At 46.6% G+C, this 25867-nt stretch overlaps 2 protein-coding genes across 2 annotated transcripts in view; both read right to left on the reverse strand.

Moving 5' to 3' along the window:
- Window positions 1-1071, reverse strand: part of DPY19L2 (dpy-19 like 2) — a gene marked incomplete at both ends in the record, with an annotated part of 39150 nt that extends 38079 nt beyond the window's left edge. Inside the window, one exon of the mRNA XM_084897302.1 lies at window positions 693-1071. Coding sequence (XP_084753428.1) covers window positions 693-1071 — 379 coding nt within the window. The remainder of the gene's footprint in view (window positions 1-692) is intronic.
- A 7613-nt stretch (window positions 1072-8684) lies between these two features.
- TBX20 (T-box transcription factor 20) overlaps window positions 8685-25867 on the reverse strand; it is a 38187-nt gene continuing 21004 nt past the window's right edge. Inside the window, exons 7-8 of the mRNA XM_084897236.1 lie at window positions 15172-15281; window positions 8685-13385 (exon numbers count right to left, since the gene is read on the reverse strand). Coding sequence (XP_084753362.1) covers window positions 13045-13385; window positions 15172-15281 — 451 coding nt within the window. The 3' untranslated portion in view covers window positions 8685-13044. The remainder of the gene's footprint in view (window positions 13386-15171; window positions 15282-25867) is intronic.

Consider the following 25867-nt stretch of genomic DNA (forward strand, 5'->3'; position numbering starts at 1 on the left):
TGACAACCGTGACGCGGTGCCCGACTGAAATACTTCGTGGGCGTCCACTGGCCCGGAACCCCTGACAAGTGCTTTACAACAAGGGGCTCTGTCCCCCGGACCTTGTCCTTCCCCGCGGCCACAGGCTCGCCGGGGCCCTGACCCTCAAGGCGCGCCCACCCCTCACCCCAGGCTCCCGGGCTCCGGGCTCCCGGCCCCCGCCCCCCCGGCCCCTGGCCCCCCGGCTCCCGCCCCCCGCCCCCCGGCTCCCGGCCCCTGGCCCCCGGCCCCCCGGCCCCCGGCCCCCCGGCCCCCCGGCCCCCGGCCCCCCGGCCCCCGGCCCCCGCCCCCCGGCCCCTGGCCCCCCGGCTCCCGGCCCCCGGCTCCCGCCCCCCGGCTCCCGGCCCCCGGCCCCCTGGCCCCCCGGCCCCCCGGCCCCCCGGCCCCCCGGCCCCCGGCCCCCCGGCCCCCTGGCCCCCCGGCCCCCCGGCCCCCGGCTCCCGGCCCCCGGCCCCCTGGCCCCCCGGCTCCCGGCCCCCCGGCTCCCGGCCCCCCGGCCCCCGGCCCCCCGGCCCCCCGGCCCCCGGCTCCCGCCCCCCGGCTCCCGGCCCCCCGCCCCCCGGCTCCCGGCCCCCCCCGGCCCCCGGCCCCCCGGTCCCCCCCGGCCCCCGGCCCTCCGCCCCCCCCCGGCCCCCCGGCCCCCGCTCGCTCACCTAGGCCCACGGTGGTGCGGAGCGAGAGCTGGCGCCTCCGCAGCAGGTGCACCTTGTGGCGCAGCTGCTCCAGGACGAAGCCGAGCCCCTGGAAGCGCCCGAGGAGCGAGCCCGGGGGGACCTCCAGCCGCACCCAGTTCTGCGCCCTCGGCTTGCCGGGCCTCCGCGGGGAGCCGGGCCGGGCGCCCCCGGGCGGGCAGCCGCCGCTCAGGGGCCTGCACGACCCCGGCCTGTCCGCCTCCGCCCGCGGCGGCCGCTCCCGCTCGGGCTCCCCGGCCCCGGCCGCCCGGCCCCGCCGCCGGGGCCGCGTGCAGCGCGGAGAGGCCTGCCGCGCCTTCGAGGCGGCGTCTTTGGATCGGTTCCTCCTCTGCCGCGGCATCTTCTCATCGTCCCTGCTCCATGGAGCGCGTCCCTCCCGGCGCCGCCCGGCCCCGGGCGCACCGCCTCAACGACTCGGCCCGCCGCCGCCGTTGAGACCCCTGGAGCGGGCGTGAGGTCCAGGCCCACGTGCGCGGCCTCCCACGTGCGCGGCCTCCCACGTGCGCGGCCTCCCACGTGCGCGGCCTCCCACGTGCGCGGCCTCCCACGTGCGCGGCCTCCCACGTGCGCGGCCTCCCACGTGCGCGGCCTCCAGATTTCCTAGATTTCCCTTTTTAATCCACTTTTTCTCATTGCCTGAAGTTTCCCATTGTCTTTGGATCACTCCGTGTCCTGCAAATAAAGCATATCCTTACCCTGGAAAGTACAACTATGGTCATTTTTATCACAAAAACTTTTTTTATTATAAGAATGTTCATTGTACGGTCATGTCTATCAGTCAAAAATTAGAAATAACCTCAACATCAAATAAATGGTAGAACACGCGGACACTGCCGCATTTGTTACTAAGTTGACTGAAGTCATTTTGAATGAATGAATAATGATACAGGAAAATATACTCATGGTTTAGAGTTAAAGGGAAAAGAAGCAGGAAATACGTATATGATTCAGATATATAGTGAACACGTAGAATTAACCATAAGCTAGGTTCCGGTCCAAACCATTTACTTAAAGGTTTAATCATCTATGGGAGGTTAGCAGTGTATGACAGCAAATAGTTTAGCCAATCTACTATTTATTTCCTCCTCTGAAAAATGCTAAAGCACCTGAAGCTTAGTATGTGCTTAATAATAAAAGTTTTTATATCTTGCTCTAGATTAATCATATTCAGAATAAAATGATGCATAGTAGTTTTAATTTTTTGCTTACCTGGATTGACATTAAGTTATATGTTAGTTCTAATTATTAAACAGTGATACAAGTTCTAGGTACATTAGTTAACTCAGAAAACTGGCCAACAGTTGCCTAAATTACTCAGCATCCTCTTACTAAGTGGAGAATGGGTTTTGTTGGGGAAGAAAAAGGTGGTTTTATTCAGTTGACTAGAACATGATGTTTTCATCATTTCATGATGTCTCTACCATTAGTCACTTATTTTGACCTACTAATTTTGAGAAGACAGTTTGTTCAGTCATATTTAGCCACCTGCTTAACGACAATAACTTAAAATAGTATTGATAGTATGCTGTGGTGAACTGACAATTAAAATAATAAACTATAATTTGATATAATACAATATATACTCACCTTATCTTACTCTCTTTGAAATGAAGCGATCTCATGATTTAGCACATCACTGACTTCTTTCACTTAGAGATTTTGAATGTAGTCATCCATATCGATAAACCTCACCTCCGTTTTCCTTTTCCCTTTTGTCTTTCAATGAACCTGATTGGTAATTTTTGCAAAAAATGCAATGAAACTGTATAACCAGCAGATGGCAATAATGATTTGTAAATCAGAATTTAACATTTTAGGTAGTTTTAACTTTTATTTTTAAAAAGAAACATCACTGTTGTAATTAATCAGTTTATTAAATATGAAATTTAGGAAAATTCCAAATATAACTGGTAAACATATTACATTGCATATTTCATTTTTCAAAATAATTAAGATATTCATCATGGCCAATGTTTGGTTTTCCATGTAATATAGTAATGACTTTGCTTTAATTGAATAAGATAATTTTTAATCAAATTTAAATGTTACTTTACACAAATTCATAGATATAAATTTAAGTGGATAGCTCAGTTATGTCTCTGTCTAGCATGGTTATAGGGAACAGGAAAGATAGCGGTATGTTTAACGAACATCATTTTGAAAATTTAAATTTTCCCACCTGAAATTTGATCCTTTAAAATAGTAATTTCACTTTACGTGATACTCTCTGTACAAAAGATGGGGTTTGTATTTGTGTTATTTCACAGTTTTTCTTTTTTCTTTTTCTTTTTTTAATATATTTTATTGATTTTTTACAGAGAGGAAGGGAGCGAGATAGAGAGCTAGAAATGTCGATGAGAGAGAAACATTGACCAGCTGCCTCTTGCACACCCCCTACCGGGGATGTGCCCACAACCCTCTACCGGGGATGTGCTCTTGACCAGAATCGAACCTGAGACCTTTCAGTCCGCAGACTGACGCTCTACCACTGAGCCAAACTGGTTTCGGCTATTTCACAGTTTCTTTTACATTAAAGTACTTCTTTCTCTTTTATGGTGCAAGGAGTTGGAATTGCCATCCTAGTGTTTATCTCTAGTCTAACATTAATAGTCTCAAAGATGGTAACAAAATTTTTAGGATCTCATTCAGACAGAGCCAGTTAGGGGTGATTAGATCAACAGGGGCAAGGTAGGGGTGATCAGGCTGACAGGCAGAGGCAGTTAGGGGAGATCAGACAGGCAGGCAGAGGGATTAGAGATGATCAGGCAGTCAGGCAAGCAAGCAGTTAGGAGCCTGAGGTCCCAAATTGCAAGTGGGACATCCCCTGAGGGGTCCCTGATTGGAAAGGGTGCAGGCCCGACTGAGGAACACCCCCCCAACCTCCACCCCTGCACAAATTTTGTGCACCAGGTCTCTAGTCCTATAAATAAAAGCCTAAAATGCTAAGTGCTGGTCATCTAGTCATCCATTCAACCAATCAAAGCATAATATGCTATTGATGTGTTAAGGCCACTTAACCACTCAGTATGACATGCACTGACCACCAGGGGGCACACACTCTGACCAGTAGGTTAGCTTGCTGCAGGGGTCTGGCTGATCAGGACTGAGTGAGATGGACCAGACATGCCCTGGAGCCCTCCTGTGGACCCTCCTTAGCTGGCCAACCTCCCGAGTCCCTCCCCAGCCCCTATCATGCACTGGTGGAGTCCCATGGCCTGGCCTGTGCTCTCTCACAATCCAAGACTCCTCAGGTAATGTCAGAGAGCCGGTTTTGGCCAGATCTGAAGGCCAAGCCGAGGAACCTCACTGGTGCTCGAATTCGTGCACCAGGCCTCTAGTCTATTGTAAAATTACCGTTTTAAACTAAAACCATTACATATCTTGAATGATTCATTTTTAAACAGTAACGTCACAGCCATTGAATTACTTTGTACGGAATGCTTAAATCCTGGTTGGAGGCAGGCCTTCTTCATAGGAGAAAATGGAAAATCACCACAAAGCTGACAGCTTGAATGTACATATATCTGTGTGTGCTGCTTTGCATACCACTGCCAACGTCATGCAGATGTCCAAAGGAGAAAAGGTATCATGATAAGTTGGAATTTCTGGGAGTTTTGATCTACTTTCTGTGTCTACAGGGGCCTATTCTCCTTTTACCCCAGGAGCTCTCTCAGCCACCCATACTCTGACTGGTTCCCCAGACCTATGTTGGGTGAAATGACACCTCCTTGACCATGGACAGCCTTCCATAAGCATGTTTCATGAATTAATGGGTGAAGGCAAATTCCTTCAATCCCTACATGGGGAGACAGCCCGATTGCATAATATATGCTCAATGACTTCAGCAGAAGGGTACTCAGTATACATCACTAATTGACAACCAACATATACACAACCACATACATATGTACATATAACACACTGGTGACAGCTCCATGGACAGTCTCCAACATATTGAGATTATTTTTACTTACCACCAAAGTGAGTAATTTAAGAATTAGCACATTCAATACGAATAGGCAGAAGTCTTAGAATACATTAAAGAACAAATTATAAAATATATGTGGGCAGATTAAATGCAAAACAGCAAACACAGCAAAGATACATGAGGCATCCGGATGCTACGTTTTATATTACATGATATTTTAGGTTGATTTAAGATTTAACTTTGATTATGACACAGTGGTCTAAAAATATTACCGGATCGGGCCCAGGATGTTTTGGGCTGTTTATTTCTCTACCTCTGATGTCCTCAGCTCTGAAATAAAGACTTTGGACTCCATGGCCTCGTTTGATTCTACAATAGTTAGTATGTGGACATATATTTGGGTAGCTGTAAAGTTGAGTCAAACAGTGCCCTGTATCAAATTCCCTTCCTCCCAGGGCTTCCCTTCTCTCCAGCTCTGTGTTTTGATTCCAGCCTGAGGGTCTGACTCTCTGCAGTTCCCCCCGCAGTGTGACCCCATCCTGTCCTCCAGTGGTGGCACCTCTCACCGCCAACCCCAATGAGCACAACCTCCCCATCTCCCCCTCCCTCTAACCTGTTTGCCCAGCCCCCACCGGCTCCCACAGCACTCCTGGTCTCTTCCTCTGGCTCCTCCCTGACTTCACTTGCTGTCCAGTCTCTAAGTGCAGTGGCTCCACTGTTCCTATTTTCTAATCACGCCCACCTTCTCGTAGGCTACATGGCAGCTAGAATCTGTGCCCAAATGAGGAGCAGGCGCTTACTACATCAAGCCCAGCAGACTGTCCCGTGGGCAGCAACGTCCTGCTTCTACGTGGCTATTACCCACCCACAAAAGAGGAAGGTGGAACTTCAAAATTCCCTTCTGGCCTGCAGTCTGTTCGAACTCTTCTTGAGACAATTAACAGTGATAATTTAGTCGATTAGGTGTTGAGTTATACAGTCTTTACGTTTCTTAGTGAAGGCGCTGTACCTGGACTCAGGGGGAAAAAAGGCAAGAGAAATGGTGGTGTTGTTTTTTAATTCTTTTATTTTACAGCTATTGGTGTGAGGAGTTAGTGTAGTGTGTTAGTTACAAGTAAAGGCAGAACCTGGGGATCTGGCTTTCCCACTTACTGAAGGTCACTTAATCTCTCTAAGCCTCAGTTTTTGCATACTTTAAAATGGGAGTAGTAATGGCTCCTACCTCATAGATTTGTTGCAAAGATTAAGCAAGATAATGTACATAAAGTGTGTGAATATAGTGAATGTTTTATAAAAGGTAGCAATTATTACCATGTCAAAATTCAGGATGGAGAAGAATTATATTATTTTCCCAAAGAACCAGATATAATTTCCTCTAAAAAAAAATAATAATAAATAAATAAAAGAGGGTATAGAAATAAACTAATATAAGTTGAGGGCCCAAGGCCACACAATGCTCTCAAATAGGCAATATTATCTTCTTTTTACCGATAAAACAAATTGAGGCAAGGAGAAGATTCTAGACCACTCACTCTTAACTCACAAATACACGGGATTCTACTTCCCTGGAAGTTCTCAAAGTTGACAAGTTGGGCCCTAAAGAATGAAAAGAGATTTGCTGACTATCTTTTTTTTTTTTTTTTTTTTTTTTTTTTTTGCGTTTTAAAATAACAAGCGTTAGTGAGATATAACTCACATACCATAGCATGAATTCTTTTAAGTGTAGGATTCACTGACTTGAGTATATGCACAAGGTTGTGCAATGTTACCACTATCTAATCCCACATTCTGGGAGTTGTGTAGTGCTATCTCATTGTTGTTTTCATTTGTGTTTCCCAAAAGGCATGGCATGTTGAGCATCTTCTCATGTTCATTTATGATCTGTTTATTTTCTTGGGTGAACTATCTGTTCAGAGATCGGTTGACTATATCATGTTGGTGTCTTTTCTGGGTTCTCCATTCTGTTTTGCTGATCTTCTCTATTGTTTCACCAAGAGCATACCATCTTTATTACTGAATCTTTTTGGTAGTTTTTGAAATTTGGTCCTGTCAGTCCTCCAACTTTGTTCTTCAATCTTGTATTGGATATTCTGGGTCTTTTGTCTCCATCTAAACTTTAGAATTGGTTTCTTTTTTTAAATAAATATATTTTTTATTGATTTCAGAGAGGAAGGGAAGGGAGAGATAGAAACATCAATGATGAGAATCATTGATCAGCTGCCTCCTGCACGCCCCCCACAGTGGATTCCTGTCCACTGAGAGAAGCAAACACACCCCACTGGGCACTTTGGGCACCCAGAACTCTGTTTCTGATACAGATCTCCAGCAAAAGGAATCGCTTATAAACCCAACAGCAGGGGTGATGATGATGATGATGATGATTTTGCCATGAAAGATGAAGAGAGGCTGGGGAACTTTATCAGCTTACAGGGAACTAAAGAAACATTTAAAAATGCAACATGTGTCTCTGCTCTAGATCTGTCCTGAGGGAATAGATATGCCACAGAGAACATCACTGTGTCATTGGACAGCACTGGAGTACCGATGGCAGATTGCAGCATTGTTCCATTGCTAAATGTCCTGAGGTTGCTAACTCTACCGGGATGTTTCATGGGATCTTCTTGGTTTTAGGAAACACACTGTGAATTACTTAGGCATAATAGGTATGGTATGTGAAACTTACTCCCAAATGATTCAGAAAAACAATCTATATATAAAAAAGCCTAATATGCAAAATGTCCCCTTAGGAGTTCAACCCACAAGGAGTTTGCTCGTTCACTATGACATGCACTGACCACCAGGGGGCAGCGTGGGATGAAGGGAGGCCCTGGCCAGCAGCTGGCAGCTGCTAGGGACCCTACCCGTGCACGGAATTTCATGCACTGGGCCTATGGTTTGTATATATTATGTGTGTGTGTGTGTGTGTGTGTGTGTGTGTGTACATGCGCACACGTGCACGACTGTGAGTGCAAATGCTAAAAGGAATGGGTCAAAAAATTAATAATTGGCCAATCTAAGTGAAGAGTACACAGGGTACTTTATCCTACTTGTGCACATTTTCTGTAAGCTTAGAATTACTCCAAATAAAAGACTGTTACAAGGTTGGTGTTTGGCATGCACGGAAAATGCCGGGTAACAGATTAGACTTCTGCGAGAGCAGGAGGCGTGATAACGTCAGCTTCTGAAGGACTGTCATGTGGAAGAAGGATTAGGGCTGCGTTTGGCTAATCTTATTTGGTGTCAGCCTGCTGGGTAATGTCATTACATCACATCAGGAGCTCAGGGCTGGAATGAGAGGCAGGCGTCCTTTAAGCTCTGTGGCGTCTCCCTATCATCCTGCACAGAGAGCCACGTCCCCGCACTCTGAGTGCTCACGGGAAGAGGGACGGGGGAAGGGGACCAAGGGTGGCACATTTAGAACTAGCAGGGACTTGAGAGCAATGTCTCCTCTGTGGGATTTTCAAAGGCAAAACCCAAATCCTGTGTAGTAGTCCCATGGGCTGTGTCTGCCCGGGAGTGGCCAGCCAAGACCTGTGACCTTACCAAATCCTCCCCTTTTCTTTCAAGGATGGAAACGGGTGCCCAAAGTCATGGAGCAAAGTGTGCCGGATGATGAGAGGCGTAACTGTATGTATATGTATCAAGACCACACCGTTTTTCATGGAAGAAATGAATATGCACACATGTGTACTTCTGTACAACTTTGGGTAATATATAATTTTAAGCTGTTTACAAATAACATGTAATGCTTCAAATATTACATAATGTTGATAATACATTTCTAGCAGAAATAAATATATTGCACTTAAAAAGAACTTTGTTAGATGTTACTTCATAGTATTAGGCTTATAACTTCTTTTTTTCCATAAAACATTTCCCATGCCCTCCCCCCCACCCCCACCCCCACGCACACATTTCATTACAGTGACTGCTTTCACGCAATTCATGAAGCAAATGAGCACAGCAAACAACAGGCCGGTGATACGCTCTCCTAAAAAGGCTAATTCTTTTTTTCTTTTTTTTTTCCTTTAGGAAATCAAAGAGTTTTTCGGGGGGTTCTGAAACTAATAAAAAAAAAAAACACAGAAAAACAAAACAACTAAATACACTATTATAATGTACCAGAAGTAAAATACAACAAACTGTATTTTTTGTCCAGATGTAGCATTTCACCCAACTGTTTTTATTTCGTATTGCCAGGGGTGAGGGCGGTGGAATTACTTAAGGCATGGACAGAAGAAGAAGGGCCGGAAAATACCTGGGGAGTCTCTGCCTGTCAAACATTTGTCAGTGAACCTTTGCACATATAAGCATGCTGAGGAAAGGTAAGAACTGGACTGTTTTATAACTGGCATGGAATGAACAGTAGTGAAGAAAGCATTTTGATTTTCCAAAGTGAGTTTGGAACCTTCCCTTTGCTTTTTTACATAAAATCCTTGCATTCTGTAATCATACAGAAATAAAATCCAGCATCCACCCCAGTGGGATTCTCCAGAGGAGCTGCTGAATTCCATGCAGGGCTTTCTTTCCGTCTAGGCCATCTAGATTTAGGGTATAGCCCTACCTAGTTTGGCTCAGTAGATAGAGCATTGGCCTGTGGACTGACGGGTCCCAGGTTCGGTTCCAGTCAAGGGCATATGCCCAGGTTGTGGGCTCGATCCTTAGTAAGAGACATGCAAGAGACAATGATTTTCTCTCATCATTGATGTTTCTCTATCCCTCTCCCTTCCACTCTGAAATCAATAAAAAAATATTTTTAAAACGTTTATGGATTTAGGATATAATATTGTTATCCTGGTGATAATTATCAAGTGCATACATGTTGAATCATGAAAACAGTTTTCCTTACCTAGTGAAGGAAAGACTGGGTAAAAAGAGAGTTTTTCTTACAACATGTGACCCTGCACATTGCATAGCCGACGTTTTAAACTTGAGTTACCGAGTCATGGCGAAACTAGTCTGCCTCACTAATGGGTGGTGCAGTCCCTCCACCCACTTTATTGGAGCCTTATTTTCTCCATATAATTCAGCTTAAATACAAGCAGGACAGCCTGAAAGGCAAGTGAGAACTTCAGGATGGGGATAACTACCCTAACTAACATCTTTCGGAAAACTCAGAGGCAGAATGGGGTGAGGATACTTTACCTAAGAACACTCATTTCTTGGGCTTTTATAGGATTTCCTTTTTCTTCTTTGGGAGGGGCCGGGTGTTGTTCAGTGATAGATTGATAGATATGGAGAAGGGGGGGGGGGTCTCCCAATCCGTGGGACTCCGTATCAGAGCCCCACAGAGGAGTTTCGTGATGATGAGTCATCAGGACATTTTGTATCGCTCCTTCTGGGTGCCCACTCACCAGGAACGGGGGTACACCTCCTGGACAACGTACCGTTGCTATCAACTCAGAGGGACCGGCAATGAAATATAAACCCCTTACTGTAGGCCTGTGGCCCTGTAGTTTGGGATGTACTAGACACAATCTGAATGTGTGTGTCTTCATAGTGCTAAGGGTGGGCAGAGGGGGCAGGGGGGATTTACTAAGTAAAATAAATAACAGAACTTAGAGTTATTGATAAATGCTTTTAAAACAAATCGCAGATGCAGGCCCTACTAAGCTATGAATTCGTTTCTTTGGACTCAAACAGCAGTTGAGACTGGGCCTCCTCCTATCAGCTCTGACGTTAGCCATGCTTTTGATTCCCTGGGGGAGACCTTGAACTGACACCACGTAACTCCTGCTCTTTCTTGTCCAACTGGCATTCCGTGATCTAGTTCTTGTAATGATTTTCGGTAAAATACACTTAACCGTCTTAAATCTTGAACACCCAAGGAGTTAAGTAAGAATCAACAACCTGAAAAGCTCCTAGGACTCGGATGGGGTGAACGCCTACCCTTGGTTCCCATGGCAACAGTGACTGACAGGTGGAGCTCCATGTCCCTTGTGCTTTTTTTTTTTTTTTTTTTTTTCTGGTTCAAACAAAAACCCATACTAATACATCCCATTTAATAATTCAGACGTGACTTTCCAATAGCATGTCTTGCTGTCTTAGTCTTCTTATTGGTAGTCTTATTGCTTGATTACCAAGGAAAGTTATGAAGTCAGGAAATACTGGTGTAAACCCATATTTAACAAAAACATGCACCCTCCTTAGAGGCACGCCGATTGGAAAAAATGTCAACATAGTATTAAAATGACCCTTTCCTTCTCGCAGAAAGCAAAGTCCAGGTTCAATTTCCTCCAGCAGACCAGCAATCTGCCAGCGTCTTGAGTAGCATCATGTAAAACAGCATCTACTTCTGCTGTTCCTGCTGGAAGCAGCCACTGTCTTCAAAGGAGCCACTGGCAACAGGCCAACTATTAAATACCAAACCCCCATCCTAAGTTCAATGGCTATTGAAACATTACTCATCACAGCTTTTCAAAGGAAATGCACACTGCGCTGTGGTTCAAAAAAACTACCTGTGGAGACGAGAGCAGAGCATGCTGGGAGCTGTACGCCAGCCACAGGACCCAGATGCTGGGCGGCCTCAGCCCATGCTTCTCCCTCTGTAACCTGGGGACCGCAGGGAACGACCGTGGCAAAGTCCAAGGACAGCATCCCATGTACCAGCTGTGCCGTCTCGCCTCGTCTCATGAGCCGCAAGCGCCCGAGAAGAGCATTTGACGTGGCAAGGCCTCATGTGGGAACAGCCCACTGAACCCCCAGGGGTGAGGGTACTGCGTTTGCTCTGAAACACACCTCTACGCTCCGCAGCAACAGTCCCCATCACTTCAAACAGAGTCAACACTTTTGCAGTCGGGCGGAGTAAAATGAGTATGACGTAGAACATTTAAATTCCATTAGAATAGAGTTTTGGGGAGCTTGGTGAAGGAGACCGGGTGTATCCCACAGCTAACGGCATTGTATCTAAAGCTGATGGTCTATCAACATCATTAAATGTCTGCGATGAGGGTCACCAATGGTTGCAAAATACCAACTGTCCTACCCAACCGTAACTATTTGGATCTATGTTGCCTCAAAGTAATAGAGAGGATATACATAACTGAAATAGAATGAGTTACTCTTCCATGTCAGAGGAGGGACAGAGGAAACAGCCAGAGCTGGAAAGGGAGTGGACGCGTGTCTAGATTCACTCCTAAGCGATGCTTCCGATGCATCCGTCAGGGGGTCATTGGGCCACATGTCGTTTCATAGGACAGGCTGGGAACATGGGCAGGGAGACACTGAATGCAGAGTGAGGAAAAGGGCAGGTGAGCGAGGCGGGCATCTAACTCCGTGTGAGCACAGGCTCTCTGGGGGCTACCCAGGTGCTCAGGTCGGTCCCTGGCAAATCCCTTCCGTTGCCATGGCAGCTGGCCCAACCACAAGGCAGAGCCACCCACCACATGTGAGAGTGTGGCGGTGCCTGGTGACCTCCTCGGAGCCTCCCAACGCCAAGTGCAGATGGGGGGCTTTGGCACCCAGGGCACAGACATGCCTTCCAGACAGGGCCGCCAGCTCTTGATCGCTGCTCAGGGGACAGGGCGCCCGGTCCCCCAGGAGCCGCTGGAGAACGCCCCAGGGAGGACATCGGTGGTAAAAACCAAGCCCCCGATTTACACTGTCACACACACAGCCTCTGGCTTCCAAACTGCGTTCAAAAGAGTCTTCCTACCTACAGGGCAGGGATTTGCAAGGACGGAATGAGGAAGCAAGAAGACAAGACGGTGATGAAGCGCCCGCCAGGCCCTGGCCCTTGGTTATCACAAAAAGAAAGGCGCAAAGTCATTGCCAACAGTTACACACATCAGGATCATCCACTGATGGTGGCACCTCCCCCAGCAAGCAACACACATCAAACCCCATAATGCCCACCCAATGGCGCCCGCAACACTCCCCGCAGCCCAGCTCCTGCAGGGAGAGACGGGCTCCCAGTCCTTCTGCGTGATGTCGCGGTGCTAGGCAGCCTGGCCTCCGAAGACTCTCCTAACCCCCGGGAAGCAGGAAGCAAACCTAAACACTGTGATTTTATACATGACTGCATGGACACGGCATCTTCCACCCCTAGGGATAATGCACTGTAAGATGCATCTGCCTTGTGTGATTCAACTGTCTGTCTGCAGAAATGGGCACCCTCACAGCTGCAGAACTTAGGCTGGATGAGACCTGGACACCGATTCTTTCTCAAACCCAAGAGCCCCCCCGACACACAGCTCCAGATGAATCCTGGTCCATGGTGCGTTGCCCTCGGGCTTCGCTGGGAGTCCAGCTCCCCTCCTCAATAGATCGCATGTCTCCTGGAGATCCCTCACGCCAACCCTCTCCTCCCACCCTACCCCCAGAGCCTGTCCTCAGCTCCATACCCACTCGCACACTCGGGGTCGGGATCTCCTGCTCTCAGAAGAGTCATACGAAAGGCGTCATCACGGCGGAGGAGTGGCGCAGTCCCTGGATGGCGGCGTAGGGGCCCTGCTGGAAGTAGTGGTGGTACCGGGGCATGTGGAACGAGGGGAACGTGGGGCCGCTGCCCTGCATGGAGCTGGCGATGGCCGAGGGCGTCAGGGGCATGCCCAGGCGGCTGTAGGGCGGCAGAGAGCCCTGGATGGGGTGAGGAATGGGCGTTGCTATGGACGCTGTGCTGGTGCCCAGAGCCGTCAGGGACTGTGGGTGCTGAAATCCGGGGAAACTGGACGAAGACGACACCCAAGAGCTGAGAGACAAGTTGTCGGATGTGGTGAAGGCCGACCCTGGAAGGGGGGACAGCGCATGAGACGGGAAACTCGACATCAATGTGCAAATCGAGACGTATACATGGTGTCCCCAAAAAGTGTACGCGCACACTGTAACAGCTGGCAGCTCACTTTTAAAAATGAAATATGTGTTCATAATCACTGTCTTAATAATGATTCAAAGTATGTGTATGTATTTTTGGGACATCCTTTATTATTTATCTGTAAGGATCATTGTTTCTTATTTTAAGAAATACGTCATACTGAAGGGTCCCGGGTTCGATTCCGGTCAAGGGCATGTACCTTGGTTGCGGGCATATCCCCAGTAGGGGATGTGCAAGAGGCAGCTGATCGATGACTCTCTCTCATCGATGTTTCCAACGCTCTATCTCTCTCCTGTCCTCTCTGTACAAAATCAATAAAATATATTTTAAAAATTAATAAAATGTTTAAAAAAAAAGAAAAGGAAAAAAAAGAAATACGTCATAGATTTATAATCCAAAAAAGACAAACCTGTCGACCATGAGGCGAATCTACCTTTCCAGATGCAAAACCATGTATTGCATACTTGGAACAGGGAATTTCCTAAGTAGATAAGGACAGCTCCTCAGACGGCCTGCACACTCCCAGAGAGAGGCCGGACCTCCGCAGCCACCTGAGGGCAGGGGCCGGTTCGCTCCGGAGGAGCTGCAGGGAGCTGACCCCTGTGGGAACCTCCGAGGCCTCCCCATCAGGAGGGAGGCACAGAGGCGTCTCCCAGAGCTCCTGGGTCTCCAAAGCCTTTGAGAGAACCCAAGTGAGCGTTTCCTTTTCCTTTTTCATTTTTTTCTTCAGCTTCCGCTGTCCTTTCTTGGCTATTGGACAACGTACAAAGTAACTTTTTCTTACATGGCAGCATCCGGATGCCTCAAGAAGAGTGGACGTTAAATTTTCCCACCGGGGAATTTCTAGTCGTGTATGTGGGTGTGGTTTTAAGAGATGTCCTGTGTTTGGATGGAGTGTGCTCTTTCTGAGTGATGGACATAAAAACATGGCAGAGGGCGCTCTGTCCCTGCAAACATGCCGTGCCCCGGGCCGGGCGCCTCTGGTCTCCCAGAGCCTTTGGACGGAGGAACTTACAATCTCCCTTCCCCCTCCCCCTGGGGCCGCTACCTCCCCACAATGCCCTGCACTGGGAGACCAGACAGAGGTGCCCAGCCCGGGGCACAGGGGCATTTGCAGTGACAGAGCACCCTCTGCCATATTCTAATGACATTTTTTAAGTGTTTCCCATCTTAGTCATTATCCTCCCAAGGCATTCCTGACCTGAGGAGGACAGGCTTTCAGATTATAAAACTGAGGGTCAGGCAGACTAAGGGCCTGCCCCCCAAACCCTCCAGCTCTTTGCTTAGGAGGTCCCAGACAGGTAACTCAGAAGCTCGAGATTCTTCTAGAAAAGATCCAAAGCCCAAGAAAGCTTCTGGCAGCAGCATCAAAGACTTTCAGAGAGGAAAGAACAGGGAGAGAGGGATAGAAACATCCATGATGAGAGAGAATCAATTGGCTGTCTCCTGCACGCCCCCTACTGGGGATTGAACCCCACAACCAAGGTACATGCCCTTGACTGGAATCGAAGCCGGGACCCTTAAGACTCAAGGGCAAAATACTGAACTCTGAGCCCTCAGGGGCTGTCCCTTCCTGAAGAGGCTCCTGAGATACTTTGGGGCCAAGTGTACCCCAAGGTCAAGGTCTCATCCCGTGCCTGCCTCTCTCCCTTGGGCTCCAGGCCTGGGGCTCCCGGCAGCTGCAGCTCGGAGCATCTTACCTCGGGTCTGTGCCGTCTGCACCTCGTCCCCCAGCATGTCCTCCTCTCCGTAGGTGCGGATGGGCGAGCGGGCGTAGGAATGCTTCTGAATGAGGCTCTCCACACTCTCCCTGCGGAGACAGCAACGTGCCCAGTGAATGGAAAGGCGGGTACCCGGGGAGCAGAGGGGTCTCACAGACATTTACTATGAAGATCAGTGTCTCAGCCAAAAGACCTCCTTCTGGGAAAAGGGACATGCAGAACATTTACAAGTGATTCCACTGTAGAGCAGTGGAGACAGCTGTCAACAAAACTCAACAACCCAGCCCTAGCTTGTTTGGCTCAGTGGATAGAGTAGGGGTGTCGAACTCAATCAGAGAAGGGGCCAAAATCTAAAATCCAGCCTAAATCGCGGGCCGAATGGTTTACTGAACAGTCATAAACTGACAATGTCATAAACTGACAGCGGAGTGCAGTGATGACAGCGCGGTGCGGGCCACATTGCAAGGCCTGGCGGGCTGGATTTGGCCCGCGGGCCTTGTGTTTGACACATGTGGGATAGAGCATCGGCCTGTGGATTGAAGGGTCCCAGGTTCGATTCCAATCAAGGGCATGTACCTAGGTTGCGGGCTCCATCCCCAGTAGGGGGCATGCAGGAGGCAGCCAATTGATGATTCTCTCTCATCATGGATGTTTCTATCCCTCTCTCCCTGTCCTTTCCTCTCTGAAACAAATAAAATATATTTTTAAAAAACAAAAACTCAAAATTTCCTCTTTCCATTTGAGGCACATACACTGCTCAATCTGAGCATTCAGCTTGAAAGCAGACTTTAGCATCTGCTCGACACACACACGAAAAGTCATTTTCTGAGCAGCACAATGCATCACCGCCTGGTGAAATATGGGGTTTTCCAGCAGAGGCATGTTGTATTCATTTTGTCCTTGGTAGACCACGGGTATCGTTGCTTATTCTCGTGTCTAGGAGGGCGGGGAGCAGAAGAGATTTACTTGTGCGGGGCCGGGGAGAGAACTGCGAGCAGTGGCAGTTCTTATACAAAGGACGGCCTAATCGAGTTATTGCCTTTTAAGTGATTGAAAACAGCGGTGCATATCAGGGCCATCTCCTCCAAGATGCTACGAAGAGTAGACAGCCCTGGCTGTTGATGTCTAACCCCCGTTTCCAGCAGAATGGAAAGAGCAAAGAATTTATTTAGCCTGGAAACCAATAGGGAAGATTTCTAAAATACTGAATCCTGAAAAATAACAATGACTCGCCTAATGCATGAAGTGATTAAGGTATTGCAGGGTATAACAGTGCCTTGTAATGCTCAGTGCTGTGATGTCCCAAAGCTAGAGGTGGTAGTTTTAACAGACCCACTTTGGATTTAACAGATAAAAGAAATGGGCACTATGACTGAAGGTCAGCCTTCCTAGCATCTAGGACTAAATTACTTCTCTGGGCAGAAAGAGCACATCAGCCCTGGCCAGTGTGGCTCAGTTGGTTGGGTGACATCCAGGTTGTGGGCTCGATCCCCAGTAGGGGGCGTGAAGGAGGCAGTCCATTGATGTTCCGTGCTCATAGCAATATTTTTCTTTCTCTCTCCCTCTCCCTTCCTTTCTCTCTAAACACCAATACAACTATTTTTTTAAACGAGTACATCACATTTTTTTTAAAGATTTCTTCTGACTACTTTGTAGCCATCAGTTCCAAGAATAACATGTGAGAAGGCACAGTCGTGTTCAGAAGGTGGGCAGCACAGAGGGCAGCTGCAGTGCCTCTGTTGATCCTGCCAAAATGATCAGAACCATTGAAGTCATTTCAACTCTCTGTTCAGACTCCAGACAAGCAGAACCAACAGACTCTTCCGTCTGAAACTGACCACCCTCCCTCTGTCTTTGAAACTGGAAGGCAGATCCCTCCTGGACAGGGCCTTCCTGCTTCCTCCCCTGCTCCCCTGTGCCAGCAGGCACCTCATGCATCCTCCTCCACTGCCCCGACTAGATCGAAGGCAGCTGCAAGAGTGTGTGTGTGTGTGTGTATGTATGTATGTGTGCGCGCGCGAGCGTGAGTGTCTGTCTGCTCCCCTGCGGGCCTTGGGACCAGCGGAGAACAGCGCTTTCTCTATCCAGCGCTTTCTCTATCCAGCGCTGGTGCCCATGCTTTCGTGTGTGTTAGGGACTGAATGTCTGTGTCCCCTCCAGGATTCGGTGCTGAAATCCTCATTGCTGATGCTATGGAATCAGGAGGTGGGCCTCTGCAGACAATTAGGTCTCGAGGACAGAACTCTCGTAAGAGGGATCAATGGTCTCCTAAGAGTTTCCCATTCAGTAAATGTGAGGAAGGCCTGGGGTTGTGATATCTGGGCATTCCCAGGCGATGCTGCTGCTGCTGCTGACCTGGGGGCCCCCTGGGAGAACCCTGCCCCCGATAGCAGCGAGGAGCATGCTCAAATCCCAGCTCTCCCACTGGCCAGCTGTGTGCTTGTGGGCAAATCACTTCACTTCTCCAACCCTCAGTTTTCTCATCTGTGAAATGAGGACATTAATATGATCCAGCTCTAGAGTTATTATTAAGAATTAATGAATGAACATATTGTATTTTGGTACCTGGAATATAATCAGTGCTCAGTAAGTGCTTATAGATAACAAAGTTCAATGATACTTGTTATTATTGAGGATCCAGGTCGCAAGATCACAATCATTTTAGATGAAACTGAGACTTGCCGTCGCTCCAAAGTGCCAGGCTGCGTTCAAACCAGCCTCTCGTATATACATGTCCGAGACGGAATCAAATAAAAAGTAAATGTTACTTCAATTTACATTTTAACTTTCTCTCCTAAATGTGGACCCAGAAAAAACTGTGTCCTGGGAGAAAATGTCAAATCCATTAAAATCAAATCGGACTTATAGGAAACAACATATTTCAAGTTGTTCTTGCTCATCAATTTGCTCATGTTTGCATCATGTCTTGCTGGGCCTTGGTAAATAACTCCTTGTCACAATATTTTTCCTAAAGATTTATGCAGATAATTTTACAAATTACTGGAAGACAACATATCAATATTTATAGCTTCCACAAAGTACTTAATAAATGAAAACTTTAGATAATACAATTTGAAATGTATTATAAATCATTAATTTTAATTTGAAAACGGAAATATATTATGCAATCCATTTTGGGAAAACAAAATAAGTCTAAATTAATCTCTGAAAAAGCTTTTAGACTTTCGTTTATTTTCATTTATCTGACTCAGTCCTACCCGTTTTTCTTTTCAGTAGTAATAGACAATTCTGGCTTTACTTTATCATTAGCAACTTAAATTAGTACACTACACTGCATAAAACAAAGGCTGTTATGTTTCATTTCCTAAGTCCCACGGCCGACAACCAGAAGAGAGATCTCGGGCAAAACTCGGATTCCTGGACTCTGAAACCAACTGCAGTGAATTGTGAGGCAGGGGACAAAGTCCAGCACACACAGAAAGGCGAACACGCGGAATGGGGAAAGGAGGGTGAGTGACATTCATTGGGAGTCCCTCTGCTCCCCTCCCTGGCCCACCGGTTTGTCTGACTCTTTTATAAACAAGTGCTTCCTCCTGGAAGCTGCCGATAAGTGAGCTGAGGTGCAGAAACCCGGCTTTGCTAGCGAGAGGAATTTTGTAGTGAGACTTCTAGAATTTGAAAGAAAAAATGAGTTCTGCTTCCTTCTTGTGGCTATGGTCATGTATCCGATAAACAGATGTTATTTAAAAGCAGACGTTCATCTGGCGACCAAACAAAAACCGCTCTCGCTGGATGTGTGCAGCCTCTTACACTGAGTCTGCCTTCCTCAGGGCGATGGTTAAAGAAGTTTCTTTCCTAAGAAACTGCGTGATCACAGCCGTTCTCTGCAGCCGGGCCTTCACTTCTTCCACAGAGACAGGGTATGGGAGCTGAGGGGCTGGGTCTCTAAGACTCATCACGGCGCTAAGGATTTATGAACCTATAAATATAGACGCCAACGCGAACAATTTAACTAGCTACATTTTGAAAAAGTCCAGTCCCAGTTGCAAAGAGCCCTGAGTTCTAACTCCAAATCTTCAAACTGACTGAGTGACGTGGGCAAATCACTCACTCGCACTCTCTGGGCCCTGCTTACCCCGCTGGTGGGATGACGGGGGTCAACTGGATGGCTCCCCACACCATCTCAGCCTCAAACCAAAGGCCTCCTCCAAAGCTCAGTTTCCTTCGAGAGTTTAAACACGATACGCTAAGGCACACTCTTGGATGCCCTAAATAAAATTTAAAATAGTCTCCTTATGTGTTAGTCTATGTTTAAGCAAGAATAAACTGTATAACAGCCATTAAAGTTGTTTTTATGTAGGCACGATTGGGATGTTATATGTCGCCAGAGAGAAAATGCCATTTTAAACTCCTTGCTTTCTGCCTCTTCATTCTGAGTGACACGGACTCCTGCAGCCAGGCCCTCCCAGCAGAGGGGACGCAGACTCCCTCTGTCCGCCCCCATCTCAGAAGCCGTGGCTCCGCTGCAGAATGGGGGCCCCCGGGGAACCCCGTGGGTCCCAGGGACCAGCCGCCGATGCCAAGGGCAGAGGCCACTGCTACTAGCTTTGCCCATTGCTATCTTTCGTACTTTCACTTCCCAGTAGCTTGCCTCTCAGAGTGGTGGCTGCCCTGAACGTCCAGGGAGTTTTGCTTTGGGACTGTTATTTTCTTAGCAGATTTCATTGAAAGTAATAGTATACTATTACTTGGATTTTATATTCAAAGCACACATGAGCTGGAGGGGGGGTTCTGAGAGATGGAGGCTCACATTTTACAAGTTTGAGTACCCATTTCAAGTATCACATTATTTTGCCATGTTACAATGCAAATCTGGAAAATAGTCAAAAATGTATTTTCTGACACCTTAACCACACACTGGATGGACGAGGTTTTAAGACTCTCGCTAACACCTATTTACCCCAGCGCCTCTTCCGCTGCTCCCTACAGGCCTTGCAAGTTTCTAGCACCCGCAACGAGAAAAATCTGGGCAGCCTTGTTTTCTATTACTCACAAGAGGGACAGAAATAACCTAGATGATGAAAGCTACAGACTCTTTAGAAAGGATGCATCCCTCTGTCACCCTGTTCTGTCATCTTTCTCTGGCTGGACCTACAGGTGCTAAAATGACCCTACGCCTCAGCCGTCGCTGGAAGACAGGAAGGATCAAGTGTGGGCAGAGAGCCCACTCCGCCGGTTGTGTCAAACAGCATCACCACACAGACCTCAGAATGAAATTCTGCGTTCCTTCCTTTTAACCCTGAAAGAGGAAGGATCATCCTGAGGAGGTCAAATTCCCGGGCAGGAATTTTCCTGGCTGCCGACATCCCCACTGCCCCGTGAGGCTCTGAGCCGGGATCAGCAGAGTTTCTCTGACGGGCCGGACAGGAACTATTTTAAGCTTTGCAGGCCTTATGGTCTCTGTCAGATACACTCAGCTCTGTCTTTGCAGCACCAAGACTGCCACATACAACACACAGACTGGAACCATAACTGTGCTTCCATAAAACTTATTTATAGACAATTCGATTTAATTCCGTGTTATTGTTGCATGTCACATATTATCTTTTAGTAATGCTGTTAAAATGATTTTTATGTTTTTTCAGCCATTTTAAAATGTGAAGACCATTTTAGCTTGTGTGCTGTCCCAAACAGAGAGGGATGTCCTAACCCATACTCAAAGCCATTCACCTGCTCAGAGGTGTGCCCAGTGACCCCACGCTACCCCTAGAACCTTTAGTCCCAGGTACTCCACAAGCCAGCCTAGACCTGAGTCAACCAAACTCCACTTTCTTTCTAGCACCTCAGTCATTAGGGAAGGCCTAGAATTATCCTAGAACCTCTTTACCAAATCTGCTAAATTGCTTGCTGCTCTGTGGCTGGGGGTAGATAAGACTTCTATCATTTCCCGGAATAGTAGATTTGCAACTCACTCTGCTGAAGTTTCCTTCCTCATCTAAACTAACACGGTGTTGTTGAGTTCAGAGCAAAGAAGCCTGATTCTCACTGGGCGTGTGTCCAGATGTCATGTGTTTGCAAGTGTTATTCAATGCCAGTGCATTTTAAAACATATTTTGTAGAGACTCTCAGTATGAATTCCAAACCAGTGTGTTGAGATAAGCCTATGTATTTAATTCTCTGCCCCACGGACAGGACTGAGAAAGCAAAGGGAGCTCAGGAAATTGGGGAGAGTGCCAACTCCTTATTTAGGTATTTGAGCCACAAGCAAGAAAGGAGGGAAGCATCAGCCAGCATGCCATTCATCTGTGGACAAGCAGAGCTACGGGGGGGGGGCCTCAGCCTCACCTGAACCCCATCCCCAAGCGCCGAGGTTGATGATAAAGGCAGACCTTGGAGCAGCTTTAAGAAGACCCTGTATTGTTAAAGCAAGGACTGTAGTCCTGAAAAGGACACTATCTGGAAATGTAGAAGTACAGTTGGAAATGGTGAAATGACAGTCACCACATTGTAAGAGAACTCAACTTAAAGGCAGTAAGCCGAATACTGGATGTTGCAGAAAACAAAATCAACAAATTAGAAGATTCATAAGAAATTCTCCCAATATCTGTAAAAAGTAAAAGAGATGAAAAATGTTAAACAATAAATCAGAGAAATAGGGAAGAGAGTTAGGAGATATAACATACGTATAAGAGGAGTTTTATAAGTTCTGAACAGAGAGGACTAATTAGAAGCATGGAGGATGAGGAGGAGGAGAAGGAAGAGGAGGAGGGGGGGGGGGAAAAAGAGAAAACTTTTCTGAGCCCAATAATGACTTGAGTTTTCAATTCAAAGGGCTTGATTATATTGTAAACACTAATAAAAAAATCTACATTGCATTTCAATTATTTTTTTTATTTATGTTAAGTCATATTCTCATATTTTCCGTTCATACTTTTTTTTTTTTAATCTGAGCCCATGAACACAACCATAAGGCTACAAGAAAATCCAGTGGAATTTTTGAAATTTTGGAACTACTAGATATGCTTTTATAGTCTCTGGTCTAATAGAAGCTAAAACTATTATCTCTAATAATGACATTTCAACTCAGATATGACATATATCCAAATTTATCCCCAGGTGTTGCCAATTTTTAGGTTTTCTAACAAAACAGAAAGTTCTGAGCAAGAGTGATGCGATCCAACTTTCTTTGACAAGATCATTCTGACCGGTGCACTGAAAATGGACTGGAGGGCAGAAAGATCAATTAGAAATTAATGTGATTCTCTGGGAATGAGGTGAGTGTCCTGAAACGTGCGGTGGTAGTAAGGGAGATGGTGAGAAGTAGCTGGACTCCTTTGGGTATAGTCTGAGGGATTAGCTGACTGGATGTGGGCAGCGAGAGGAAAAGAGGAGCCCCCGTCACTCCCAGTGTTTGGGCCTGAGCAACGGGAAGGGTGCAGTTGTCAGCTGCTGAGACAGGAAGGGTAGGGAGGACAGGTGTGGAAAAAGAGAGATTGACATCTGTCTTAGATGTGTGAGATTTTAGGTCTTTGTATGGGGAGAGGGAAAAGTAAAAGAAACAGCCATCCAGATCTATATCTCTAGTGAGGCCAGAACCGGAAATGCAAATTTAATATTAGTCACCTATAATGGTATTTAAAGGCATGAAACTGGGTCAAATCACCACGAGGAGCAGCAGACTGGGAATAGAAGAGGTCCAAGGACGGAGGCCTGGCGCACATCACTGTAAACAGGTGGAGGACAAGAGGAAGAGCTAGCGAAGAAGGAGAGAGAAAGCCAGCCAATGAGGGAGAATAAAAACCAGCCGAGTGGGGCAGTCTTGGGAGCCAAAAGAAAAGAGGGAGAAAACGGACAACTGTGTCAGACCTAGCTGATAGGTCAAGTAAGATGAGGACTGAGGACGGGCCACTGGGGAGGCCGTGGTGGCCTGGACCAGGGTGGATGGGTGGCGCAGTGGGGGTGGAAGTCTAAATGGCACAGGAGAAGAAAAGGGAAGAGAGGGATTGGAGAAGAAAACACACACAACTCTTTTCAAGGAGCTTTACTGTAAGAAGGAGCAATAGCCGGGAGCATCAGTACCTCAAGAGACAAATGGGATCAAGAGGAAGGTGCTTTTCCTTAATGAAAGAAACATCAGGACATTGGATGATGCAACAGAGAAGGAAGTGGTGACAGAATTTTTTTTAAAAAAAAATTAAAAAGCAAGTAGAAGAAAGCAAACATTTTCTAAGTATAGCAATATAAGATTTAGATAAAGTAGAATTAAGACAGAAAGCATCAAGTGGGATAGAAGTTAAGTATCTCTTTGACAAACTGTGGCACAAACTAAAAAAAGGAAAGAAGTATTCGCCAAAAGAATACTGCGCCCAGATGAATTTATGAGCAAGACTGCAAAATCTTCAGGTAAAGGACCACCTCTTTGCTATTTAAACTGGTCCACACAATAAAAAGAAGGGAAATGTATTTCAGCTCATCTAAACAGATTAGCAGGAACCAGACACCAAAATCTAACAGAGAAGGCAAGAAGAAACAAAGTCAAATCTGTTATGAAGAGTGACATAAAAAGTCCTAAATAAAATCAGTAGATTAAAGCTAGAAATGCACTATAAGAAAAAGAGATACAACCCAGACAGGATTTATTCCAGGAATACAAGAATGGCTCAACATAGACAATATGAAGATAATTAACTACACTGCTATTTAAAAGTACAAAAGTAATTACAATTATCTCATTAGATTTCAAAAGAGCATTTAATATAACTCCAAGTAACATTCAGGATAACATAAAATTCTTAATTTAGGCACAGCAGGGCTTTACCTCCATATAAAGATTCCCATCTGAAACCGACAGCCCAATAAAAATCATATATTATGAGAAACCGCTAAAATAAGTCGAAAACAAGAAGAAAAATGCTATTATCATTACTTTTCAATGGTGTCCTGGAAATTTTAGTCAGTGCAATGAAACAAAACAAAAAGACATCTTAAAAAGTATAACTATTAGAAAGAAAAATATAAAATTACCATTTTTATAAATGATATAGCAATCTAACTGGAAAACTCAACAGGCTAAAAGGAAAAATTACTGAAACTAATATTTTTAAGTTCAGTAAAATGGCGGGATGCCAAAGACATATAGGAATCAATAGCTTTTTACAGACTACACTGGGCAGATTTCTAATGAAAAGATTCTATTTTCAAAAGCAAGTCCTCTCCCACCTGCCAAAACAAAAAACAAAAAACCCTTTCTTAATACAGAAGTGTCCCTTCCCCATCCCCCTGCCACAAAAAAATTAAAAAATAAAATGTCAATAGACTGTCTATAGGTTACTTATTTTATGGGATCATCAGATAGCTTACTTCTTTCCCTGAAGTAAGATTACATTATTTTAAGAAATCTCTTTGGGCGTTCAGTTTGATTCTTAGCTGTCCATTGTAGGTGTATGTGCAAAGCGTCTAATGAAAATACTTCCTACTCTGGTGCACAAGGCGGATTTCCTTTCACAGAGGAGGTGCCACGTGTCCCCAAGAGTCAGGCGCCACGTGATGTAAGTGAGACATCCACTATCTGAACTGAACCTCGTCCAATAAGATCAAGAAAACCTAATGCCCTTTAGAGCAGCGGTCGCCAGCCAGGGGTCCGTGGACCACTGATGGTCCATGAGATCCCAAAGGTGACAGCCGCTGTTTTAGGGCACCCCAAAACTTGTAGAGGGACTGAAGCTCACAACGATGAGCCTGCAGATAACCGGCCAGCACCCTCACAGGCGCTTTTGGTGGGGTGTCCCACAGCAGCTGTAAATCTGGGACAGGAAACTGGAAATCACGGAGGTCACATACTTACACCATCATATTCAATTAGGTCAGAAAAGTGCCAATTCTGTCATCGTGTCATAAAAAAGGGCATTTTTCTCTCAGATCCCTCCTCAAGAAAAGGTCCCTGAGCTGTTGCAGATGGAGCTGTTTTCAATCAGTTACAGGGAGCAATTCAATTACCAGGTGGTTTAGTGCCGTAACTGACTCCAGACTAATTTAATTCCTTTAGGTCTCTAAAGATCAATTGATCTGATTTGTCCCATCCCCAAAGGCTGTTTAGGGAACATTCAGACTTAAAATACTTGGAAATGAAATCCAAAACCTTGGCTGGTTTCACACAGCTTGGGTGACTTTGCACGTTTCCAGCGAAGTCACACAAGACGCTCTCACAGCCTCCAGACTCACCGTGTGTATGTGAGCGCCCTGAAGCCGGGATGCTGGCTCAGGAAGCGGGAAACGTGCTGCATGCATCAGCCCGGTGGTCGGCAAACTCATTCGTCAACAAAGCCCAATATCAACAGCTCAATGATTGAAATTTCTTTTGAGAGCCAAATTTTTTACAAGTAAACTTCTTCTCATGCCACCTCTTCAAAACAGACTCGCCCAGGCCGTGGTATTTTGTGGAAGAGCCACACTCAAGGGGCCAAAGAGTTGCATGTGGCTCTCAAGCCGCAGTTTGCCCACCATGGCATCAGCCAGTCTGTCGGTCTACAGGGCAGGCGGTCTGGACACACCCATCTCGTGAACACGTGTGCAGCGAAGGGCCGTGCTCACTCCAGGAGGAGTTTGAGAAGACCATGAGAAGAAGGCTTGGCTGGGACAAAAACCATGCTCCGCTAGGAAATAAGAAAGCTGCGCTTCTAAGCTGCTTACATAAACGCCACTTTCCTTGGCTCTC

Source organism: Pipistrellus hanaki (assembly GCF_964339955.1).
Source record: "Pipistrellus hanaki genome assembly, chromosome: 10".
Lineage (NCBI taxonomy): Eukaryota > Metazoa > Chordata > Mammalia > Chiroptera > Vespertilionidae > Pipistrellus > Pipistrellus hanaki.